Source organism: Gymnogyps californianus, chromosome 3, assembly GCF_018139145.2.
Source record: "Gymnogyps californianus isolate 813 chromosome 3, ASM1813914v2, whole genome shotgun sequence".
NCBI lineage: Eukaryota > Metazoa > Chordata > Aves > Accipitriformes > Cathartidae > Gymnogyps > Gymnogyps californianus.
The window spans coordinates 71987930-72009918 of NC_059473.1; the positions used below are offsets into that span (position 1 = coordinate 71987930).

The window sequence follows — 21989 nt, forward strand, 5'->3', positions numbered from 1 at the left end:
AAAAGATTAAAAACTCTTTTTAAAGTTACCATCTGGTGGTAAGGAATGAATATGATCTGGATAAACAAGAGTGATACAGGTATATTTTAAATGACTGAGATTAAGATTAGGACGATCTAGAGTATTATAAAATTAGTGCTGGGAAGTGGGAAAGTGGGAATTAGTGGCTGAGAAGTTTCATATAGCCTGTCACTTGCCATCCATTGCTTTGATGCTTTGAATCTTTACCTTTTCTGAAAAGTCATCATCAGACTGAAAAGACCAAATACTCGGATTTTGTCCTGTCCAGAAGATCAGTAGTGGCTTTCCTTGAAAAAGTGACTCCTGCTTTTCTGATAAAGAAGCACTGTTTTCACAACATTTCAGTACGCTAATATTCTTGATTGGCTTGTGAATGTCCTTAACTGGAACTGGAGCTGACCGCTGTTGCAGGATCTCCATCATAGAAACACATCTGTTTAAACAAACAAGGCTGTGTGGAGACAACTTAAAGATCTCAAGTGACTGGCAGTAGAGGGAACATTATCTGGTAACACAGAAGTCGATTGGGAGAGCAAGAGGAGAGCTGTGGGGCCAGAAAAAAGAGCAGCAGCAAAAAAACCAACAAACACATCAAGAAGAAAAAAGGAATGGGGTAGTTCTGGGTTCTAGCACCAATTGTCCACACTGTTTCTTTGTTACCTAGTCACCTCCAAATGCAAACTGCTCAACACTCATCCTCATAACAAATTATTTTACAGACAAAGGAAATTAATAACATTTATTTGCACTTGGACAATGCAATTGATATGACACAAGAATAATTTAGCAAAGCTCAGTTATTAGTAAAGGAATTTTGATGTGGGATAGAAACTCACTGAAGTCAGAAGTTAATGCACTAATCAGGGTGGAGGGGGGATTTTTAGCAAATCCTCAGCAGAAAAAAAGATAACCTAAAAGTTGAATGTTGGAAAAGTGATATAAAAATGGGAGCACAATCTTATAGAGAGATGTACTGAGCAAAGTAGATCAAGAGTGCTGATTGTCATGGTTATGGTGGTTTAAGGCAGCAAGCACCCTTATTTAATGTGAAATGTAAAGTTCTGAAATAAGCTTTAGACTTAAACAAATTTAGTTCGTCTTTTAGTATTAAAAGGCATGGCAGAGAGGAAGAGAACATACATAAATGGTGTTTCTCATGGACTCTTCCAAAATTCTTAATTATAGAATCATAGAATCATAGAATAGTTTGGGTTGGAAGGGCCCTTAAAGATCATCTGGTTCCAACCCCCCTGCCATGGGCAGGGACACCTTCCACTAGACCAGGTTGCTCAAAGCCCCATCCAACCTGGCCTTGAGCGCTTCCAGGGATGGAGCATCCACAACCTCTCTGGGCAACCTGTTCCAGTGCCTCACCACCCTCACAGCAAAGAACTTCCTTACACCTAATCTAAATCTACCCTCTTTCAGTTTAAAGCCATTACCGCTTGTCCTATCACTACATGCCCTTGTAAAAAGTCCCTCTCCAGCTCTCTTGTAGGCCCCCTTTAGGTACTGGAAGGCTGCTATAAGGTCTCCCCGGAGCCTTCTCTTCTCCAGGCTGAACAACCCCAACTCTCTCAGCCTGTCTTCGTAGGAGAGGTTCTCCGGCCCTCTGCTCATCTTTGTGGCCCTCCTCTGGACTCGCTCCAACAGGTCCATGTCCTTCTTATGTTGGGGGCCTCCGACGCAGTACTCCAGGTTGTTTATTATTTTTCTTCCTGGTGAATCTGTTAAGAAGGTGTTTTCCATTGGCTTCTCAGAACCAGGAGGTTTTGGAGTTTTTCTTGCTTTGAGGTTTTTTTTGGAGGTGGAGGGGCTTTTTGTTTGGTTGTTTGGTTGGGTTTGGTTCTGGGAGTTTTTTTAGACTGTCACTAACACTGAGTTATACCAGTTGCTACAGTAGGGAATTTTATTCTAATGCCTTCTTCTACACCATCTAACTTATTATTGCATGGAATGCCGAACTGTAGACTTCCATTCATGAGTTTTCATTTCCTGTTTTTTTCACTTTTCTTCAGAGACCTGATTAAAAGCAATCTATGCTGGTATTTATTGTCTCTAGCCTTGCTTTGTTGTGTTGTATTCCCTCTTGCTTTTTTAGCCCTTGGAATTGATTAATTAAACCTTTAGTACATAAAGTAATAGGAAACATGAATTGTTTAGTTTATTCATTAGTGTGTTGTGGGAGACATGTAGGTCTGTGCTGTGCTCAGATAAGTTTTATCAGAAAATATTACAGTAACAAGTACAGTTTTAGTACAGTTTTAGATGGTGACACTGAAAATTACCTTTAAACACTTGACATGTCTCATAGTGACATTTCAAATCATGTACTGCTTGGCTACTAATTGTCTCTCCCTTTCTCACACTCCTCCATGTGGGTGCATACGTGTGAGCTTACTGCTCTGTTGGTTTGCCACAGGGTGCCAGTTCCACAAGCTTTGATGCCCCTTTAGAGCAACAGTAATGTGAGAAGTGTCACAGGGCAGACAGCCATGAGGAAAGGATTGTACGAACCCTGCCAGTGAAGTCCTAAAAAAATTCAGTCTTCTTCCACAGAGAAATGCTACAGGAATTTGATGTAAACAAAGCAGCCCAACAGTCTGAATGGACTGGTAAGAATAAGATACTGTCATTATTTTAAGCATCAATAGACACAGTATCGCTAGATCCAGATGTTCAAAAAACACGTATCAGATCACAAAAGAAGTATCCGAAAGAAGTATCCGACGCTGTCTGGTGGTTTTCAGAGCCCATGGAGGAGGTGTTTTTATTTTTATTCTCAGCAGCTGTCAGACTTCAGTGCATACAGTAAAGCATGATCTTCCCACGGGCAATTTCACTGGCCTTTGCTTGTTCTCTGCTGCTCTCCAGAGGCAGATGAGATTGTCTCCTCTTCATCTTGGTTCTCTCTGGCATTTTGGTCTCTGCCTGCGTCTTGGCTCCTCCTGCTCCCTCTGCTGCTGTGTGCATTCACTTCAGTGTCCACTCACTTCAGTATTTCCCCAGGAGCCATCATCACTCTGACCTAATCATGAGCAAGTACAGTTCACCACAGAGGGGCTGGTCCTGTTGCCATGACAGTAAGTTTGATGGTGGTATTGAACAGTGTCTTTTTTTACTGAGTGAAGAGTAGTTAGTGGGGTTTCATTGACTATGTCTTGGACGTGGAGCAAACAAGTCTCTAGCCTCCCCTGTGTGTTTATGTGCACACTTCTCCAACACCTCCACCACCGCTGACGTGATCCTTCTGGGAGGTGGGGACCTGTCCTGGCAGAGGCCACAGCACAGGTTGATACTGGAAATTTCATACTTCATGCACCTTCTGCTCGCTTCCTGCTTTTACATTAACAGTGCTCGTCAGTCTGTGTTGCTGTTCTGTCCAGTTTCAAGAGAAATGGCCTGTTGGACGGTCACCTTGAGGAAGATCAGCCCACTTGATAGCGTTCCATGATTGTTGAGCATTTTAACCTTTTGCCTGCAAGTACAGTGAGGAAATAGTGACCATTCTAGGACAGCTTTAAAAGTTGCTGGGTAGGTTTCCTTACAAAGGTGAAAGGCAAAAATGTTGGGAGGAAGATAACTTTTGTTCTTGAAAAAATTTAACCACAGACAGTGCAACTGATGTGCCTAGGTGCTGTAGGGTCTCTAAACCAACTGTTAATCTTCAAGAACCACAAAACTATTCTGACTGGTCCCATCTTCCTGAAATTGACAGGGGGACCAAGGAGACTGTTTCATTTTCTCCTGCCCTTTTACAGACAGACGTCTCTGTAATGTTTGGATTGGAAAGTGTGCCGCCTACATTGCCTTTGAAGGACCCGATGAACCGCATGGAGAAAAGCAAGGATCTTGTTTTAAGATCTGTTTCATATTGGCATCTTTTTGGAGCTGTGCTGGTAGTTTCTCACACGATGAACGGTCAGCCACAGTAATCTGACTTCTCCTACTCTCATTTCCAGCCAGATGATGATGTGCATGTGCCTCCAATACAAATGGATACATTTCCTGTACTGGCAGAACTGAGGTGGCCAGGAGATCAGCATATATTAATGCTGACACTGCATATGACTAGGAAAATAGACAAAATTAATATTCTCAAACTAATAGCTCTTGAGGCTGGACCTCTTCATTATCTCACTTGTTACAGTAAAAAGAAATTCGTGTCCTGTCTGACATTACAGCATAGAAATTTTTTTTATTCCCCATCATACTGTAAAATTGAGTAACCTTTTTTGTTGTTAGTCTTCATACTGCAGTTGCTGATGGTACTAATTCACTGTCTGCCGCCTCCTGCTAAGTCAGCATCCCTAGAAATCACCTCACCAGGTAATAGCTGGTATCAGTCAGTCTTCAGAGAGGGCAGCTCGGCTGAGCAGGAAGCTGCCAGCTGGGCCGTGATTAGGCGAGGGCAGTAGTTACACATTCATTGTCACAGCTGGAAAAACTAACCAGCTGCTAGCATTTGCCTAAATGATTCTCCTAACGAAGAGGAATAAAGCAGACATCAAAAACTACCCCACAGGCTAGCTAGCTGATTTAGGTTTCTTTTTCTGCTGTCTCCAGCCGTCAAGATATTGTGTGAGAGATGCTTAACCAGGTTATAATTGTTTTCCTTTCTCGGAAAAGGGATACTGTGGAAAAGTCAGAGCTCCAGCAGGAGTCTGTCTGCCTTGGTTGATGCTGTCTGGGAGGAGACAGGGGCCACACAGGCCTGCAAAAAGTTAATTGCCATTTCTTGGAAGTTCGACAGGAAGGTGTTTCACGCTTGCTACTGGAGCTAGAAATACACAGCTACTATGCTAGCCCTGTCACAGGTTCCCCCATCTGACTTTGCCCACAAGGTGCTGTCCTGGCAGCTCCTGCCACTCGACTTGGGTGGAAGAGTACCAGTGGTGTACACAAACATGGGATTTCTGTGTTCCTGTCTTTCTTCTGTCAAATAGGGGTACAGATGATTTGCCAGGTATGGGAAAAACAAAAACACATTAAATATCTTTGAAGTGTTAACAAATAAATTGTCGATTTCAGTGCTTGTGAAGACAGGCCCTTACACCAAGATCCCATATGTTGTACTCTTGGGGGCAGGGGGTGAATGAAATTAAAAAAAAAAAAAAAATCTTTCGAGCATGTAATTTATCAAATAGAGTAGTTGAAACTTTGGTAAGCATTGCGTGTGTGCTCCGTGGTTGTTTTTGTTTGTTTGTTTAAAAAGTATGAACCTCTAATAAAATAATTTCATTCTTCATCACAGCTTCTTTATAAATCATAAACCATAGTTGATTAGCATTGTTAGTTAGCTGCAATACTAAAAGGAGAAAGAAGCAGCACAGGAGTTTGAAGGGAACTTCTGAAAAGTATCAACAGCAGATCACCCTTTAACTTCCCCAGTTTGGTCTATGGTATAGGATTTAGCTTCTCTCTTAGCAAGTAGTTAGCAAGGGATGTGTGTCTAATGATGAGCATTGGTTTCTGGGAAGACAAGTAGGCACTCTTCATTTATTTTTGTGACACATTGACAAATGGTTCCATTCAGGGCAAAATAAAAAATCATTCTTATGAAAGCATTTTCAGATGTGGCAATCCTAAATAATGCATGAAACATTAGATATTCTATGAAAATGACCTCTGAGTATCATCCTTTTGGCTGCCATAGTGACTCCTTTAGCTAGGGGATCACAGTTTGCAACTATAGTATCCATGAAATATTTCTTCCCATTATTTGCTTATTTTTATGTTGGGGTGCATGTCACACAGTATATTTAGAACATATTAATTGTTTGGTTTTGAGTTCATTCATTTGCCTAGGAAATGCTGAAAGCAATTAAGTTTTATTTAGCATTTTGACGTATTTTGTGCCATCTATGGCTCTATAGCAACTTAATCTTTTATATATATTTTGTTTCAAATGAGAAATAGATACTGAGCATGTAAATGAAAACCTGACCCTTTACTGACATTTAGATGGACCCTTTGTAGTGCCATGTTCTCATTGCTCTGCCATAGCGTTTTGCATTTTCAGCCACCATTATAGTTGGAGTAGCTTTTTTGCAAAAAAGGTCAGCAATAGTAAAGTCCAAAGGGGCTATAGGGAGTTATTTTCATATTTAATCCTAAAACCTTTCGCAACAGCGGCTCTTGGACACTTCACATTGTTGCTGCTGGATCTCTTTTATTCTGGCCTTTCACCTTTTTTACTGGCTAAGTCTGTAGGAGGATACTGACTATTAGGTTGTGCTTTTGCATTTTGCATTAAATATTGAAATTCTGGAGTCTTGCTCTGCCTCCAGCTTGTGGAGTTGTCCTGGCACCCTCCAGGAAAGGCTGGGGGATAATAAACAAACTATCTGCAGAGACTGAAAGAGTTTCTGCTCACTGATGGCAAGAATTTTGATTTGATAAGTGTTTTGACGCTTTGAAGTATTTGTGCAGTTTCCCTGAGGATTTGCTGTTCCTTTCAGTTGAAAATTAGCTGCTGCTTTATATATATTGGGGACATAATGTAATTTTTTAAAAATCTTGTAAATATTGTTGTGCCTCTGAATTTCCGTAATTTAAAAAAAAAAACCTTTAAATATTTAGATTTCCTCTGTGGTTCCCTGTCCTGGTACATTCTGTACATTCTAGAAGAGATACTGATCTCATACTTTCTGTTCCTATGTACAGAAGGACTAACAGTGGTCTACTGGAAAAATAGTGAATTGAGTTACCAGCAGCCCAGGTCAGTCAGGCTCATATTTCCTGAGAATGAGTGACAGTAGAATTACAAACACTGTATTTCAGATTCTGTGGCACTCAGTGTTCAGTAACAAAGTTTATAAAATACATACGCTTTTCTGATTCCGATCCTTACTTCAGATTTCACTTAATTACATAATACTAGTTATAACACTAGTTATAATAATATAGAAATAAGTTCTAAAGTTCTCTTAATATTTTACAGAAATTTTTAATGGGTTTTAAGTAGTATAAACAATATGATTTTAGACATAATGATTTGAGATACATTAAAATAGTGCCCTGTAAACTGCAATTACTTTAGTACTGGTCTGGAACTTCAAACAAGTTTAAGTAGTGTGGCTTCTCCTTCCTTCCTGAAGTGCATAGAAAGAGTTTTGTTTCTGACTCTGGTGTCAGTACATGACTGACACTTAGTACAAGTTGTAGTGAGTATCAACATAGCAAAATTGAAAACTGCAGTGGCAAAGTAAATTACAATAAGAAAACAAGATAAAGGAATGCAGCTAATGGAAAGGGTGAGTGTCATACCTGGGCCCCCTTTGCTGTCCACTACCAGTGGTGGTATGTGTCTGTCTCTTTCTGAAGGGTGCATTTGTCAGGTTACAAGGCATTTGGGACATTAAACCATTTTGGAAGAATAACTGAGTGAAAATAAGCTTCAAAAAGTTTTCAGTGCTTTACAGATTTTGCTTTGGTTGAGACGAATGATCTGCACATAAGTTTGTGCAGCTCACAAACAGAGCCATAAGCCACCTTTTGAAAATCCCCCAAATGCCCTCATCATTCTTCAGGTTCAGATTGCTGCTGTAGTTTCTTGACCTGAGTAATAGGTGCCCTTGGAAGAAAAACCGTAGGAACTTGCAATGTAATACATAGTTTTGCTAAAATTTGGAGTAGAAATAAAACCTTTCACCAGAGCCCCAGGCTTGCATCTCAAGACTTCAGGAAGACAGCCCATAACTTCATAACTGAAGAGTAAATAGATACCCAGCATTGACTTTATGGCTGAAAAGTAAATAGGTACCTAGCATTGACTTTTTTAACTTCGGAGAATTTTTTGGTCACCCCGATAATAATATTGGTGGAGAGCTTGAAAAATGACTGAGTTGGGAGCACTGGATGTGTTGTCTCATGCATGGGCAGAAATCAGTATTTTACTGTGCCTGGTTATTAAGATTTACTGAGCTATTACACTTATTTATTGCATGTTATTTTCTAGGGCACCTCATGTCATTTCTAAATGTACTCATTGTTTATAATCCTTGACACAGAAGTCTTTTTCCATTTCACCGTATCCCTTCATCTCTTCAGGTTCTCTCTTGCTTAAGGTCTGTTCTGTTTAAAAGTATACACTATTTAGGAAAATTTTTTGGGGGGTGGGGTGGAAAAAGAGCACCCTCTTCAGTTTCCTTTTTTTTAAGCCAAAAGACTGTTAAACAGAAGCCAAAGTCTACTTTCCCTGGTCAAAAAGGATCAGAGAGTTTGAAATCTCTCTCATTCTGTATGCTGAGAGCTTTGTTGAGTATCTCCCGGGCTCTAATAATGTCTCTTCAGGAGCTGACTGTCTGCATAGCCACGCACACTGGACTATCACCTTAAAATAAGGATAGAGTTAAATGGAACCAGAAGGAATACTGTGGCTGCTCCAGTTACTATATGCTGAAGCATGCACGTTGTTTCTGCTGCTCCTTCCTCCTCAGGGGGAGGAGGACTCACACTCTTCCCCTGCTCCAGCGTGGGGTCCCTCCCACAGGAGACAGTCCTTCACGAACTTCTCCAACGTGAGTCCTTCCCACGGGCTACAGTTCTTCACAAACTGCTCCAGCGTGGGTCCCATCCACGGGGTGCAGTCCTTCAGGAATGAACTGCTCCAGTGCGGGTCCCCCGCGGGGTCACAAGTCCTGCCAGCAAACCTGCTCCAGCATGGGCTCCTCTCTCCACGGGTCCACAGGTCCTGCCAGGAGCCTGCTCCAGTGCGGGCTTCCAACGGGGTCACAGCATCCTTCGGGCATCCACCTGCTCCAGCGTGGGGTCCTCCAGGGGCTGCAGGTGGATATCTGCTCCACCGTTAACCTCCATGGGCTGCAGGGGGACAGCCTGCCTCACCATGGTCTTCACCACAGGCTGCAGGGGAATCTCTCTCTCTGCTCCGGCGCCTGGAGCACCTCCTCCCCTTCCTTCTCCACTGACCTTGGTGTCTGCGGAGTTGTTTCTCTCACATCTTCTCACTCCGCTCTCTCTGGCTGCAACTGCTACTCCCCTGTAACTTCTTTTCCCTTTCTTAAATATGTTATCACAGAGGTGCTACCACTGTTGCTGATGGGCTCGGCCTTGGCCAGCGGCAGGTCTGTCTTGGAACCCACTGGCATTAACTTTATCGGACACAGGGGAAGCTTCTAGCAGCTTCTCACAGAAGCCACCCCTGTAGCCCCCCCCCGCTACCAAAACCTTGCCACGCAAACCCAATACAGAGGGAATATGGAACACTTACCTGTTTAGATGCTCCCAAACATGAAATATATGTGAGAATATCAGACATCCGTGGCTGAAGGTTGCATGAAAAATAGGTAAGGCACTGAATTGCAATTCTTGGGTTCTACCACTTGTTGAAACGAGCTTGTCAGTTTTGACTTAGAGCACCCATCTGAGACTAAACCAACAGATATCCTCATTATTTTGCAGATTTACCAGAAATATGTTGATGCCTTTTATTTTCTAACCAGCTGTCCCAACTGAAAACAATAAAAGCTATATTAAATAGTACATAGATGCAACATAGATTTTTCTTTCTACTTTTTTTGCATTAAGAGTAAAGAATGCAAGTTTATAGTTTTCAAACCATCTTAAGCAAGAATAATCTTCCACTCATAGTAAAACACATTGCTGCATGCAGAAAACCTCTCGATAGCCATGCTTGAAAGTTTTCCTGGTTAACAAAATGCAGTATATCAAAATGTTCTGACAGGTTGTGTTGATATCAGCAGACGTTGTGGTGGAGTGCAAGTAGGGATTTTATTACATTTTCTGCCAAGTTTGGTTGATGCCTTGCTGCAGGAACAGCTCAGTGTTTCCACTTTGAGATTTATTGCGAAGTTCAATAGAAAAAAAAGTGGGCTTTTGCCAGTTGCACCATAACATGGTAGCTTTTCAAAACTTTGAAATATTTCACCTTTTTTTTCTGGTGAGCTTTATTTACCAGTAGTGTCTTATGTCATCTCTTTTAATCTGGGTGATTTGGAAACAAGCTAAAATATTTTCATCTAGAAGTCAGCAGTTAGGCAGGACTTGGGCCAGTGTGCCCCAGAGATGGTGCCTGTTCTTGGGTGAATAAATAGTCTGTAGGCGTAAGCTCTTCAGTCTCTAGGTAAGAGGTTTCCAGACATGTTGTCTGCAGTACTCACCTTGATCTTATTTTCTGTAATATGTGATGCTTTTATGTCACCATTTGGAAAAAGTCTGACCCACAGTAGATTGAAGTGCAGACAGCTTGTAAGCCTGGTGGGTTTTTCTCTTCACTTTTGTTTTTATCAAATGTAAAAAGTGCTCTAAATTTTGTAAGATTGCTTTTAAAATGAGATATCCAGATCCCACAGAACTTGTGTTCTGTTTCTGTCGTACAAATATCATATCCAAGTTGGATCACGTGTGTCTCTGCAGTACCCTGATTTCATTATGTCATTGATTTTGTCTGCAGCTATGAAGATTAGAAACATTTTTCTCCTTTGGAGTTTTGGGCAATCATTTGCATCAGAGGACTTCCATGTGTCCCAGCCTCTTGCACCTTTATGGTCAGCCAGGGGAGCCTCATCTGGTCTCTTTCCTTTTGCTCTGCCAAGTCCTCCCTCCACTCAGCACTCAGATAAGCTTAGTCACTTCAATGCTTTATGGTCTGGGGAAAAGAAAATCTATAGCATACCTATGGGGAGTATTTGACAGATGCTAAGGTACTTCAGAAATGGAGCAATATAAGTTGGCCTATCAGTAGTTAATATTCTGGCTTTATTTTTGGTGGCACTTGAATGAGTTCCAGCAGTGCCTTCAGCTCAAGGCCAGGCAGCCAAAGGTGTTGCACAGTTTAAAGCCATGACATTTAAGTAGAACACAAACGTGCTCTTTATTTGTAGCCTTTACTCTGCTTTTAAGGTTTAATGACTTGTTTTTATTTTGTGTGTGTGGCAGAAATCTCAAAATAATGTGTTAATATAGCTAGTGAAGGAATTAATTTAATGAAGACTTAATTTCATTTTATTGGTTAAACTTCAGTTATAGATACTTGACCTTTTGAAGAAGAACTTTTAACACAACTGAGGACTTCCATCATGGTGAACTAAAGATGGGGTTTCTTGGTTTTTTGCTTTGTTTTGTTTTTTCATAATATGAGTCACATTTTAACTCAGGAAAAATACCCCATTTTCATGGCTGTGCAAGTGCTAACAGATGACTGTAGTGGCTGCTTATGTGTAAAAGTAAAATTAAATTTTTATTTACATATATGTGTGTGTGTGTGTGTGTGTAATGCTGTTTACAACTTGAAAATAAGGAAGACATTCCAGTACCTAATAAGTGTATTTATATCTAACATTCATGCTAATAATATGCTGGTCTGGTATGTCATTATTCACCTCAATGCTCTGGAACGTTGGCTAGCTTTTCTTTGATTTCAGGGGTTTTTCTGAATATTGCAGCTGGAAATTGCAAGGGGAAAAAACCCACCTTTTTGTAATGAAACTTTAGCAGACCTTTTTGTCCTGAATCTCAACCAGCATTAGTTTCTATTGGGGATTTAGCAATAAATGTACTTTTGTCTACTCTCAGCACAAAACCTGAGATTAATTTTGCTGTGAAGTATCTTTAGGTCTTAATTAAAACTGAAGTTACTCATCCTGGTAGGAGTGCCTGGACAGACAATGCCTACATATCCTACTCTATTAAATTCACAGGTATTAAGAAGGATATACTGCGGGTAGTACTTTTAACTTAAAGCCTATGCTGTATATATGCAGTATTTTAAGTTAATAAACAATTGCACTGTAGAAGGAAGAGTTAGAATTGGAGAGTGTTGTGTTAAATACAGGGAAAACAGGTGAAGTATGAGAATGTTTTCTCATACTCAGTGTTTTTTGTAATGTCTTTAAACGTAATAACATACAGTGAAACATTGGTACAGTGATATGTGTAATGGAGCTATTCATGAGCTAAAAGACTGGCTTGTTGCAAGAAGCGATTTTACAAGCCTAAGCAGAACCGGATCGAAGTAATTCAAAGTCCAGTGGTGAAGTCATGGAAGGCTGCTGAAGCATGGTTTCTTACACAGATATTAAGTACATTTTAAATTAATCATCTTCTCTTGATAACAGTATATCTACTACCTGTTATATTTTATTAGCATTGCCTTATAGATGCTCATGGTTATTTTCTATATTTCTCTTCTCCCCCATCTTAGTGGAATCGGTCGAAATTGGCCATGGGCCTCTGGCGGCAGCAGCATTTTGGCAGAATTTGGGACTTTGCATATGGAGTTTGTACACTTGAGCCACCTGTCTGGAAACCCTGTCTTTGCTGAAAAGGTCAGACTGTTCAGTCAAAATCATGTTGTAAAAGATAAATCACGTGTTGGGAGACTAGTATCTCTGGGGAGAGATTTGTATTTTCCTCAGTTGTAAGCATTTGTCACAGGAGGGGGATATTTTCTAGATGTTTCCCTAATCGCCTTGGCGTGTTTTTGCATTATAAAGTAAAAAATCTGTTCCAAAATCATTGTGATGCATCTTCTTGTATATAGCACTTACCCAGCCTCATAAAACATATCATTTCTGTTTATGTTCTAAATTAGTATCACATTAAACAATCAGACCGTAGAGCTTTCTTCAGTACTTCACCTGAATGTGGTGAAAACAAAAATTGACATTATATTGGGGATAATATGTGATGCCTATAGAAAGCAAAGCACCATGGCTACCTTGTGTGATTTCAGCAAGTTTAGTCTTCAAAATGCTGTATAATATCACTGCTGTCAGTGAGGTCAGAAAGCCCTTCCATTGCACTGACCTTTAAGAAATGTGCTTTGAACTTTCTTTGGGGGAAGAAAAAAACCCCCCCAAAACATCCTTTGACAAAACAGTTGTTGTGCTTGCTAGTTCTTCCAAAATTTGATAACAATGTCTTCTGGATACTTTTTATTTACATGAGCCATGGAAAGAAACTCCTCTTCTCCTTCCCTCAATTCCCACCTAAGCAATTTTGCTTTGCTTTTTGGTGTGTAAATAGTTAGCGAGTCCTGTTCTTTATAATACACTGTATCATTTATCTTCTTTTTTTCCCCCTAATTAAAACTTCCACTTGTTTTGGTTTTGTATTCTTACTGCAACTGCCACATGTTAGCTAAAACTGATATTATGTATCTAATAATCTAATTAATAACGAGACTCCAAATGTTTAGCAGTAGGTTTAAAAGCAATGGTCAAATCTCAAGTGAATACTAGTTGTACTAAACTTAAAGGACTGCATGACTTCGCTGCAATGCCATTGTCAGCACTGGAATAAATTTTGCGAAACAAACTCCTAGCAATTTTAATGTATTTAGGGGTGAATTTAAAGACAGAGTTTCTCTTAAACAAATCTGAACTGGGGGGAAGGGATGGGGGGTGGCAGCACCCAGGAACAGCCAGAAACAAACTTACTAGATAATTATCTTTTGACATTTATGATAATTTAATGTGTAACATCTGTTCTACTGAGAGACAATTAAAGTGTGATGAAAGTGCGTATGTTAAAAATCCTAGCCTACGGTTCTCTTCCAAAGTGGCATCGAGCTATAGCTGCAAGATGCTGGAAATCTGTTTATGTAAGCTGCTCTTAAAACCCTTTAGAGATGGCGACTCCACAGCCCTCCGAGGCAAGCCATTCCAGGGCTGGTACGCTTGGTAAAGGAGAAGGAACACTGGAATAAGCTTTGTGTGGAGGTATTCATAGAAGAATTCATTAAATGAGGTCTAGGACTCGTTGCAGTCTGTATTTGAGCAATGACTGTTAGCAATGTAGCATCAAGATGCAGAAGGCAGTTTGTGTACCACAACAGAAATCCTTCTGTGGCTTGGTGTGAGCTAATTTATCTTCTTTCTCAGCAGCTAGTTCACTTGATCTCTAGGCATTCAGGGTGTTATAAGGAAGCTGTCAGTACTTTTTTGTTATGATTTGGTGGTGCTTGGGATCTTCATTCTCCCAAGTTGCTACATTTGCTTTTTCTGTGAATGTTAAAATTCAGTATAAATTACTTCATGTGCTCTGCAATGGATTGTGCTGTTGGATGACTCCAGCTGCAGAGCATCTGGACTGTAATTGTTTCCCCGGGCCTCTCATTTGTAGCGAGCTCCTTCACAGTGCCGGCGGAGCGCTCAGGGCTGCATGGGTTCCTGCTGGGCAAGCTGGTTTTATGAAGCTCAGTTCCAGCAGTGCTCTCCTTTCCAGGCAAAACTGCTTTACAATTCACTTCTGCATCTGAACTAGGTGATAGGCTTAATATTTAATACCATTTCTGATTTGGGTATATGAGGAATATAATGCTGAAGTAGCTGAGCTTAGTTAAGGCAGCTAGCCTCCGTGAATTTCAGTATCCTGTGGAGGGGCGAGATACTCTGTATGGCAATTCCTGAACTTCGGAGCGTGCTTCTGTTGTGTTGTTTCATTACCGACACTTGACGCAGGAACTCCACAGGTTTTGAGGAGCTCGTTTACATGACGATATCAGCTTAGAGAATCTTTTTTAATAGTAATATGATTGCACAGAGGTATTCAGGTATATGTGTTGAATAACTATTTTTTTATTTTTAGGGATATTTGCACTTTAAGACTTTTGTACCAACACTGTTTTATTTTGGGGGGAAAAACGGATCAGTGCTCAGTGTTTTGTACCCTTCCAATAGGTAATGAATATTCGAAAAGTTCTAAATCGACTGGATAAACCAGAGGGCCTTTACCCCAACTATCTGAATCCCAGCAGTGGCCAATGGGGCCAGCGTAAGTAGATCACTTCTTTGGTACTATGACCTGTCTATCGGTGTGCTGTTTGCAGTCGTTCACTGCTTTCAATCACTGTTATGTGGTTTTTGTGTATATATAAAGAACTTTTATAAAGTATAAAAACACACGTTATATCTGAGGTTCTATACAATGTAGAAAATACTACAAATATAAAAATAATAATCCTACTTGCTGTATTTTAATGTACTTTGATCTTTCAGTATGGCTTGTGCAAGCAGGGAAATGTCTCAATATGTATCATTTTGGAAAGGAATTTGTAGACTACAAAAGTCTTCTATTCAAAAATCTAAAGTGCTCTCTAAAGTAGCTGTTTATGGAAACATTTTCAGCTCGTCTGAATCAAATTCTATATTTTTAGAGTGGTGTGGCTCCACTGAAGACAGAAAAAAATAAAACAAGTCTTTCCAGTTAATATCAGCTGTGATTTCTGTTGAAGTTTAATGCCAACAACTGAGGAAGCAAACTAAACAGAACTGTGTCGTGGCATTAATCCCCTTGGAACCATTACTGGAGACACCAAAATTAGAAGGGAAAGAGTATAATAAAATGCTTGAAGTATTTGAACTTCTTAGCCCCTTCCTGATGACTGAGCCTTTTCTTGTTGTACATTGCTTTCTCCGACCTTCATAACATGTTCAAAGCCTACGTAGTGTGCAGGATCACAATTCGAGAGACCCTACTTCTTTTTCCACTTTTCCTACTTGGGTTCAGTCTACCACCATCCCATTCATGTGACTCTAATGTTCTCGTATTTTTTCCTCCCTACGTTATTGAAAGAAAACAAGCAAGATATGCTGTCTTGGTCTGAAAAGACACGGGCAGATGAGATGGTCCTGTGGATTATCAGTGTTGGAGCTGGTTAGACAATACAAGAGAGGGAAAGGACTGGATAAGTTTTTGAATATAATAGTTTGTTTAGGATGCAGCTAAGGTGGAAATGAGGTTCTGGAGTCCTTATGGGACTGGCCACAGTCTGGATAGGTAAGATAATTTTCATACAGGCAAAGAACAAGTGATTTATTGAGTAAAATATATTTTTGAATGCTTTATGTCACTCTCTGAAGTAAAAAGATGTCCAAAAAGACTGTGCTGCTCAGTTGTACTGTCCCATCAAGGCAAAGGCCATTTCCCTTTATGAATTAGAAGTATGCCCGTCATTTTAGAAAGCCTTCTAGTCTGCTACGCTGTGAGGCTTCCTTCAGGTCACTGTGCCACGAGGCCTGTGCCAGCTCAGCGTGCTTAACCATCGACTCCGGTTGGCATATTGATATAAACTCTGACATCCATTTACAGATCTGAGGGATGTGTGCCCACTTGTTACCCATGTTGGTTTAGCACAGCTTTGTAAAACATTAAAACCTCCCACTGGAAGTGTTGATCCTACAGCAATAGGCACTGGGTTTGGTTAGAAGGCCACCTCAGCATCTCTGAGGCAGGTCCAGTTACCTCCTTCCTCGGCTTCAGTCAGCCACAGAAACTCAGCTTTTTGGTGAGCTGCATGAGAGCAGATCTGTCGAGTGGCTGATGCCATTAGTGGCTCTGCCTTATTTGTTTTCAAGCAGTCAAATACTTACTCTGCCTTATGGCCTTTGCCATTTCCTTGTTTTTAATATAATTGTGTCTTATGTACTCCTTGTTCACATTACATGCCAGTTTTTATTGGCATGTGTAGGAAAACTTACAGTTTATACCAGCTTTGCTTTCCAACAGCATGTAGTATTGACAAAGAAATAGCTTCCTGCACATGCAAATGATGGACACAGATGTTGATGCAGGTCAGCCCCTGACATGCTGAAGCAGCAAAAGCAAACTCGATCTTGTTGCATCTCTTCCAATTCAGTTGCCTCCGTTCGCAGACACTGATTAATTTTTTTCCCATAGTAGAAGATCAGAATGTAAGATTTGAGAGATGTTCTATTTGAGATTGCTTTTCTAGGCTGTTTTCAGTTGATTACAACAGGGAAAAAAAACCCCTAGACTCTTAATTGGTACAAGACAGAAGTATTATCTCTCAAACATCAAGTGGTGAAGGAGGAATAGTTTCTGAACATTTCTTCTCTAGCAATGCTGTAACTGTGAAGGACACTGCTGGATCACTGCCATTGTTCCTGTAAATTCATTTAGCCCTTGTTACTTTGACAGTAAACTGACAATGATTTGCTGCAGCGTGCGTCAATTGGATTTGTCTACTGCAATAATGTATATAATAACAGGGCTTATTATTGATGAAACTGTGCTTGTGCTATTTAGTTTGCAAATGTCAGAGGTTTCTATGGTAATTTATTTAGGAAACCGTAAAGGTCATTTAAATGCTGCTGCTCAAAGATCAGCCTTTGATCACAGAAAATGTTCTCATTTTTTTTAAGAAGCCTCTTTTCCTTTTGGATCATGAACATTTAATTAAATAAATGATATATTCTTTCCAGAAATTTAATATATCTCATTCAAAAGGGAAGGGGGGGAGAAAAAGCCATTTATAACCCGGGTTTGATGGTACAATGTATTTGTTAGGCAAAGGGACAGCATATGTTTGGAAAACTAAATTATTTTTTGTATGTCACAGGCTAGTGGCAGAAAAAGACACTGTTAATAAAGTTTTAATAGAAAAAAGTATATCTTCTACATTTACATGGCTTTGCAACCTATTCAGAGGGTGAAAGGAGGCATCCCATGAAGAGAAGATACTAAGGAGTTTAAAAATAAATTCTCTGTGTTCTTTTGAATTCCACCAACAGAGGCATAACTTTGAAGCTAAGATCTGAGTTAGGTGTTGGGAAGCGTGAGCTCTGTACCACTAACCCTTCTGCATCTCGCTTTATGAGCCTGGATTACCCCATGCGTGTTTTGCTTTTCTCATGCCCAGAATTTTGTAGTATGACTCACGGTCTTGCTGCGTGATATATGTAACCACATCTCCATCCTGGATGTCTTGGGTGGAATTAGCGGACCCCTTCCTCACTGTAAAATTGACGGTTATAAATGAATAGTTCTGGTAAAGCACTTTGAAGTCTTTTCACTGAAGAGTCGATAAATACCAAATCCCTTAATGTTACCAGGCAGCACCAACTTAAAAAAGAAAACCTCTAGCTAGTGTTCTTAGCGTAATAGAGCTTAGAGAAACACTTTATAGATATAGATATATAGCTGTAGTATTTCATGTGTTTAGGGGTTCTATGCTGAAATCGTGATAGCCCATTAAAGTTTTGCCAAGAATCTTTTAGGCTCCTGGACAGCAAGTGAGTGCAACCTTGTGCAAGCAGCTGAGAGCATCACTAACTTTCGCATCACTGGTGCAGCTGACATCGAACGGTCTGACTTGTGTGGTGTTAGTGTTTGCAGGGTTGTGTCCTAAATGCACGCAGTTGAATAATCACAGCATCTGTAGTACCAGATCATTTCTCATAGTAAGCGTAGGGCAGAATAAAGCAGTGTGATAGCAATAATCCTCTGTAGATGTGGCAAAGTCTTTTTTTTTTCCTTCCAGAACCACTGCTGAGTTCTGAGAGCAGCCAGATGTTCAAAAATGTAATATTATTTTTGAACATATGGGTTGGCATTTTGAAATACCATTAAATAACCTGAAATTAAACTTTGCAGTAAGGAGCTAAAACATTTTGGCCTTTTTTATGAAGTGACTTAAATGAAGCATTTTCTAGTTTTTTTCCTGTTTCTAGAATAAAAAAGAACTTAGATTAACGCATTTTTGTATGGGATAGACTACATGAATTAGATGTAAAAATATATAAATTCTTGTTTCTTTGCCATGAACTCCTGTGGCACGTTATGGATCTTAAATAAATACAGTGCTTCAGCTTGATGAAGAAGTTAGCAATTAAAGAAATACTTCTCTGTATATACCAGTTAAGTTTTTCCTGAGGCTTCAGGCTTATGTTTATTAAAGATTGTTGTAGGAAGAGATCATTAAATGCACTGTTTCAAACTATAATTGCATTATTTTATTGCCCAGGCCGAAGATGAAAATGCTGTTCAATCTCTTTCTTCCCTTTTAAGATCACGTCTCCATTGGAGGGCTTGGGGATAGCTTTTATGAATATTTGCTCAAGGCATGGCTGATGTCGGACAAGACAGATGAAGAAGGCAAGAAAATGTATTATGATGCTGTTCAGGTAAGTAAGATATTTAAATCTTCCTTTCCATAATAATCTAATCTATAATAATCCTAAAGAGACAGACTCTGAGGACAATGTGAGAGATTTATGTCTTTGCCACCACAGTGTGGTTTTTTTAAAGAATTAGTTTCTCTTTTAAAAAGACTTCATCAAATATATATGCTAGAGGAATACAGATACTGTGGGAAAGGGGAGAGTCTTGAAATATAGCCATTTTTTTCCCAACTGCACTACAGTCAGTTCTCTCTCATACTGGAGAAGAAAAGTATAAAATATGCAACACAAAATGCATCTACAAGTAGCTGTCAGATAGAAGTTCAATTCTTTTTTCCTCAGTCTTCCCTAAATATATTCCTTTTGTCCTTTTTCCTCTCCCAGGAGGGAGTTCCTCTCTTGTGTTTCAACCTCATATTTCAGCCATTAGAGTATTTTGATTGTGGTCAACACAGGGATCAATATATTATGGTAGATAATTATAAATGAAAATAGAAGGTTTTGTGGCACAGTGATTTTTTGTTACAAGAGGCATATATTTGCCAGCTTCTGTGAAACAGCCAATTATTCAAATTGGACATGAGAAAGTTTTAAAAAATCAGAATTGTTCATACTTACATTTCTGTGTCGTATTTTATTTATGATCCTTCTGATCTGCAATTTGCTTTGTTATTGATGGTATTTCCTTAATATGCTGTTTTTGGTGAAATAATGGTTTTGTGACACCAGACTGAGACTTGAGAAGTATTAAGTTTAAATTCATATTTACAGGCTTTCCTTCCAGTCTTGGGCAAATGCCCTATTTTCTCGGTTCTTTGCTTTCATTCATATATATATATATATATATATATATATATAAAAGAGGATAATATTACTTCTTTTTTTCCCATCCTTTCATCTGTTTTGACTGGAAGCTCTCTAGGGCCAGGACTTTTATCTCTTATTGACTGTATGTGTGTACAGTGCCTCTGTAGACAAGGCTTCGAGATGCTAAGCAATATCTGCTTATTCTTTCATACATCTGGAAATGCTCTGTCCCTAGGGAAGAGACATAAGTCTCCTTTTACTTCCCATACCACAGAAAGTGGTGACATTAAAAAAATACAACCCTGGCTCATTGCAACTATCTTTTTTTTCATTAGAGAGAAAAGTCATATGTGATGATTCAAGGGAGGGTGTGATCTCTGGTGGTAGTAAATTTGACGACCAAATATCCTCTGCTAAGAAAACCCTGCCTTTAATTTTGTAAGTGCAGATTTGGATGCAGTCGGCCTCATTTTCACCGCTAACGTGGTTTCAGCTTCAGAGCAAAAGGTGGATTTTAAATTAGGTTTGAGTGCGTTTGAGGCTGTAACATAAGAACAGTGATACTGTAATAGCTCAGCCATTAGGTTGGCAGCCAAAAAGAGAGAACAAAGTGTCTGATAATATGATATCAATTCATCTTACCATGGAAGGCATTTTGAAGCACCTCAAAGCTGCTTTATAACGTCAGGTTTTTCTTTTAAATACATTCTTACACAGGGTAAGTGCTAGTGCATAGACGCATGCAGGAAAAAAACATGCTTTTGCTAGTACAACTCTTCTGGAAACCACTGCAGGCAGAATATCCAAATGTGGTGTTACCATTACCCTTGTTGGCAGGACCGTGAGCACGTTGCCTCCCATTCTGCTGGGGAGCAGCAGGGGTGCGTTGATCCCAGCTGATAACAGAGAGTCCAGGAGAGCCCAGTTCCTCAATGGCCAGCACTGGGCTGCTCCTGCTAAGGCTGAAGGTTCGCCTTCCCCTGACTTGGGCACAGCTGGAGTGAGGTACATCAGGAAGCCTCTCTTGCCTTCTGCCACATGAGCGGGTGTGCTGTCCCGTGTCAGCTGCATGGTGGCAGTGTGCCTGCGTCCCTCCTGAGCCAGCCCGAACCGCCCAGCGGGTGGAGAGCTACCTGCTGTTGGCTGGTCACCGGGGAAGAGGGCCAGGAGCTGCTCCGAGGTATGTCCGTGCAGGGTGCAGCAGCATGGCTTTGTTTAAACTCACATCTTAGCTATACCGGGATAACAACCTCCTCAGATATGAAAGTTGTCACAGGCATCCTGAGGTCCCAGCCGGGAGCAAGAGTGGTGATGGCATGGCCACCACGCTGCATGGCCGGTTCTCCCTGCTCGGGATTGAGCTGGGGGAGCAGAATTGCCTGGTCAGCGGCATCACCGAATGTTGCAATATCAGTGACAGGGTCTGAGCTCTGCTGTATATGACTAGATTTAAAGTACCTATTATCTTAATATTTTTTAGTAGTACGAGCTCTTAAGCAGTCCAAGCATCGTGTCTGTCCAGAGTATCGGTGTTTGAGAGGGCCAAATGATCACTAAATATGTGCTAGATTTCGCTATGTTGCTGGTTGAATGCTATTCCCAGTATTTTCTGAGCGACAGCATTCATGTTCTCTGTTTTCTATACCGAGGCATATCTGTACTAAAGCTGAAAGTGTACATGCAGCATGTGGAGGTACAGCTTGATGTTGTAATGTAGCTTGTTCAGAAAACAGCAGGGAAGTTGCAGGCTCACAGAAACTGCAGACTGTTTGGGCCCCATTGAGATGCCAGGTTCTTCACCGGAGTAACTAGCCTGTTTTGAAATCCATCCTGATATTGGCTTTATTGCTATTGATCCCTTACTTATCTAAATTAAAGCTAATTTAAGTGTCTGCACAAGCTGCAGTCTTTCTTTATGACTAAGCCTACACAGTTTGGGCATTCTGAGTCTGCTTCGTATTTTCTTAGATAAATTTCCCCCGGCGCTTTCAGAATCTTTTTAAGACTACGCCAAAGGGAACGGCATGATTATTCCTGGCCATTTGGTCCAGCACATACCCACCAAATTCTGAAAGAGCAATGTGAAGGTTTGATGCCTAATTCAATATCTTCCACTATCCAGAAACCACAAATGAAAATATAGGGTGAGTTATAGTTCAGTGTGAAAAGCTGAAATTTATTTAGATAAAGCTTTGGGGTTATTTCTTACATTGTTCTGTAACTCATATTAAAAACAAAGAGTTCTTTCTATGAGAA

The 21989-nt window shown here is 40.2% G+C and overlaps 1 protein-coding gene across 1 annotated transcript in view; it reads left to right on the top strand.

The window, feature by feature from the left end:
- Positions 1 to 21989, top strand: part of MAN1A1 (mannosidase alpha class 1A member 1) — a 153435-nt gene that overhangs the window by 111970 nt on the left and 19476 nt on the right. Inside the window, exons 6-8 of the mRNA XM_050894658.1 lie at positions 12206 to 12329; positions 14685 to 14778; positions 18814 to 18929. Of these exons, the coding sequence (XP_050750615.1) occupies positions 12206 to 12329; positions 14685 to 14778; positions 18814 to 18929 (334 nt within the window). The remainder of the gene's footprint in view (positions 1 to 12205; positions 12330 to 14684; positions 14779 to 18813; positions 18930 to 21989) is intronic.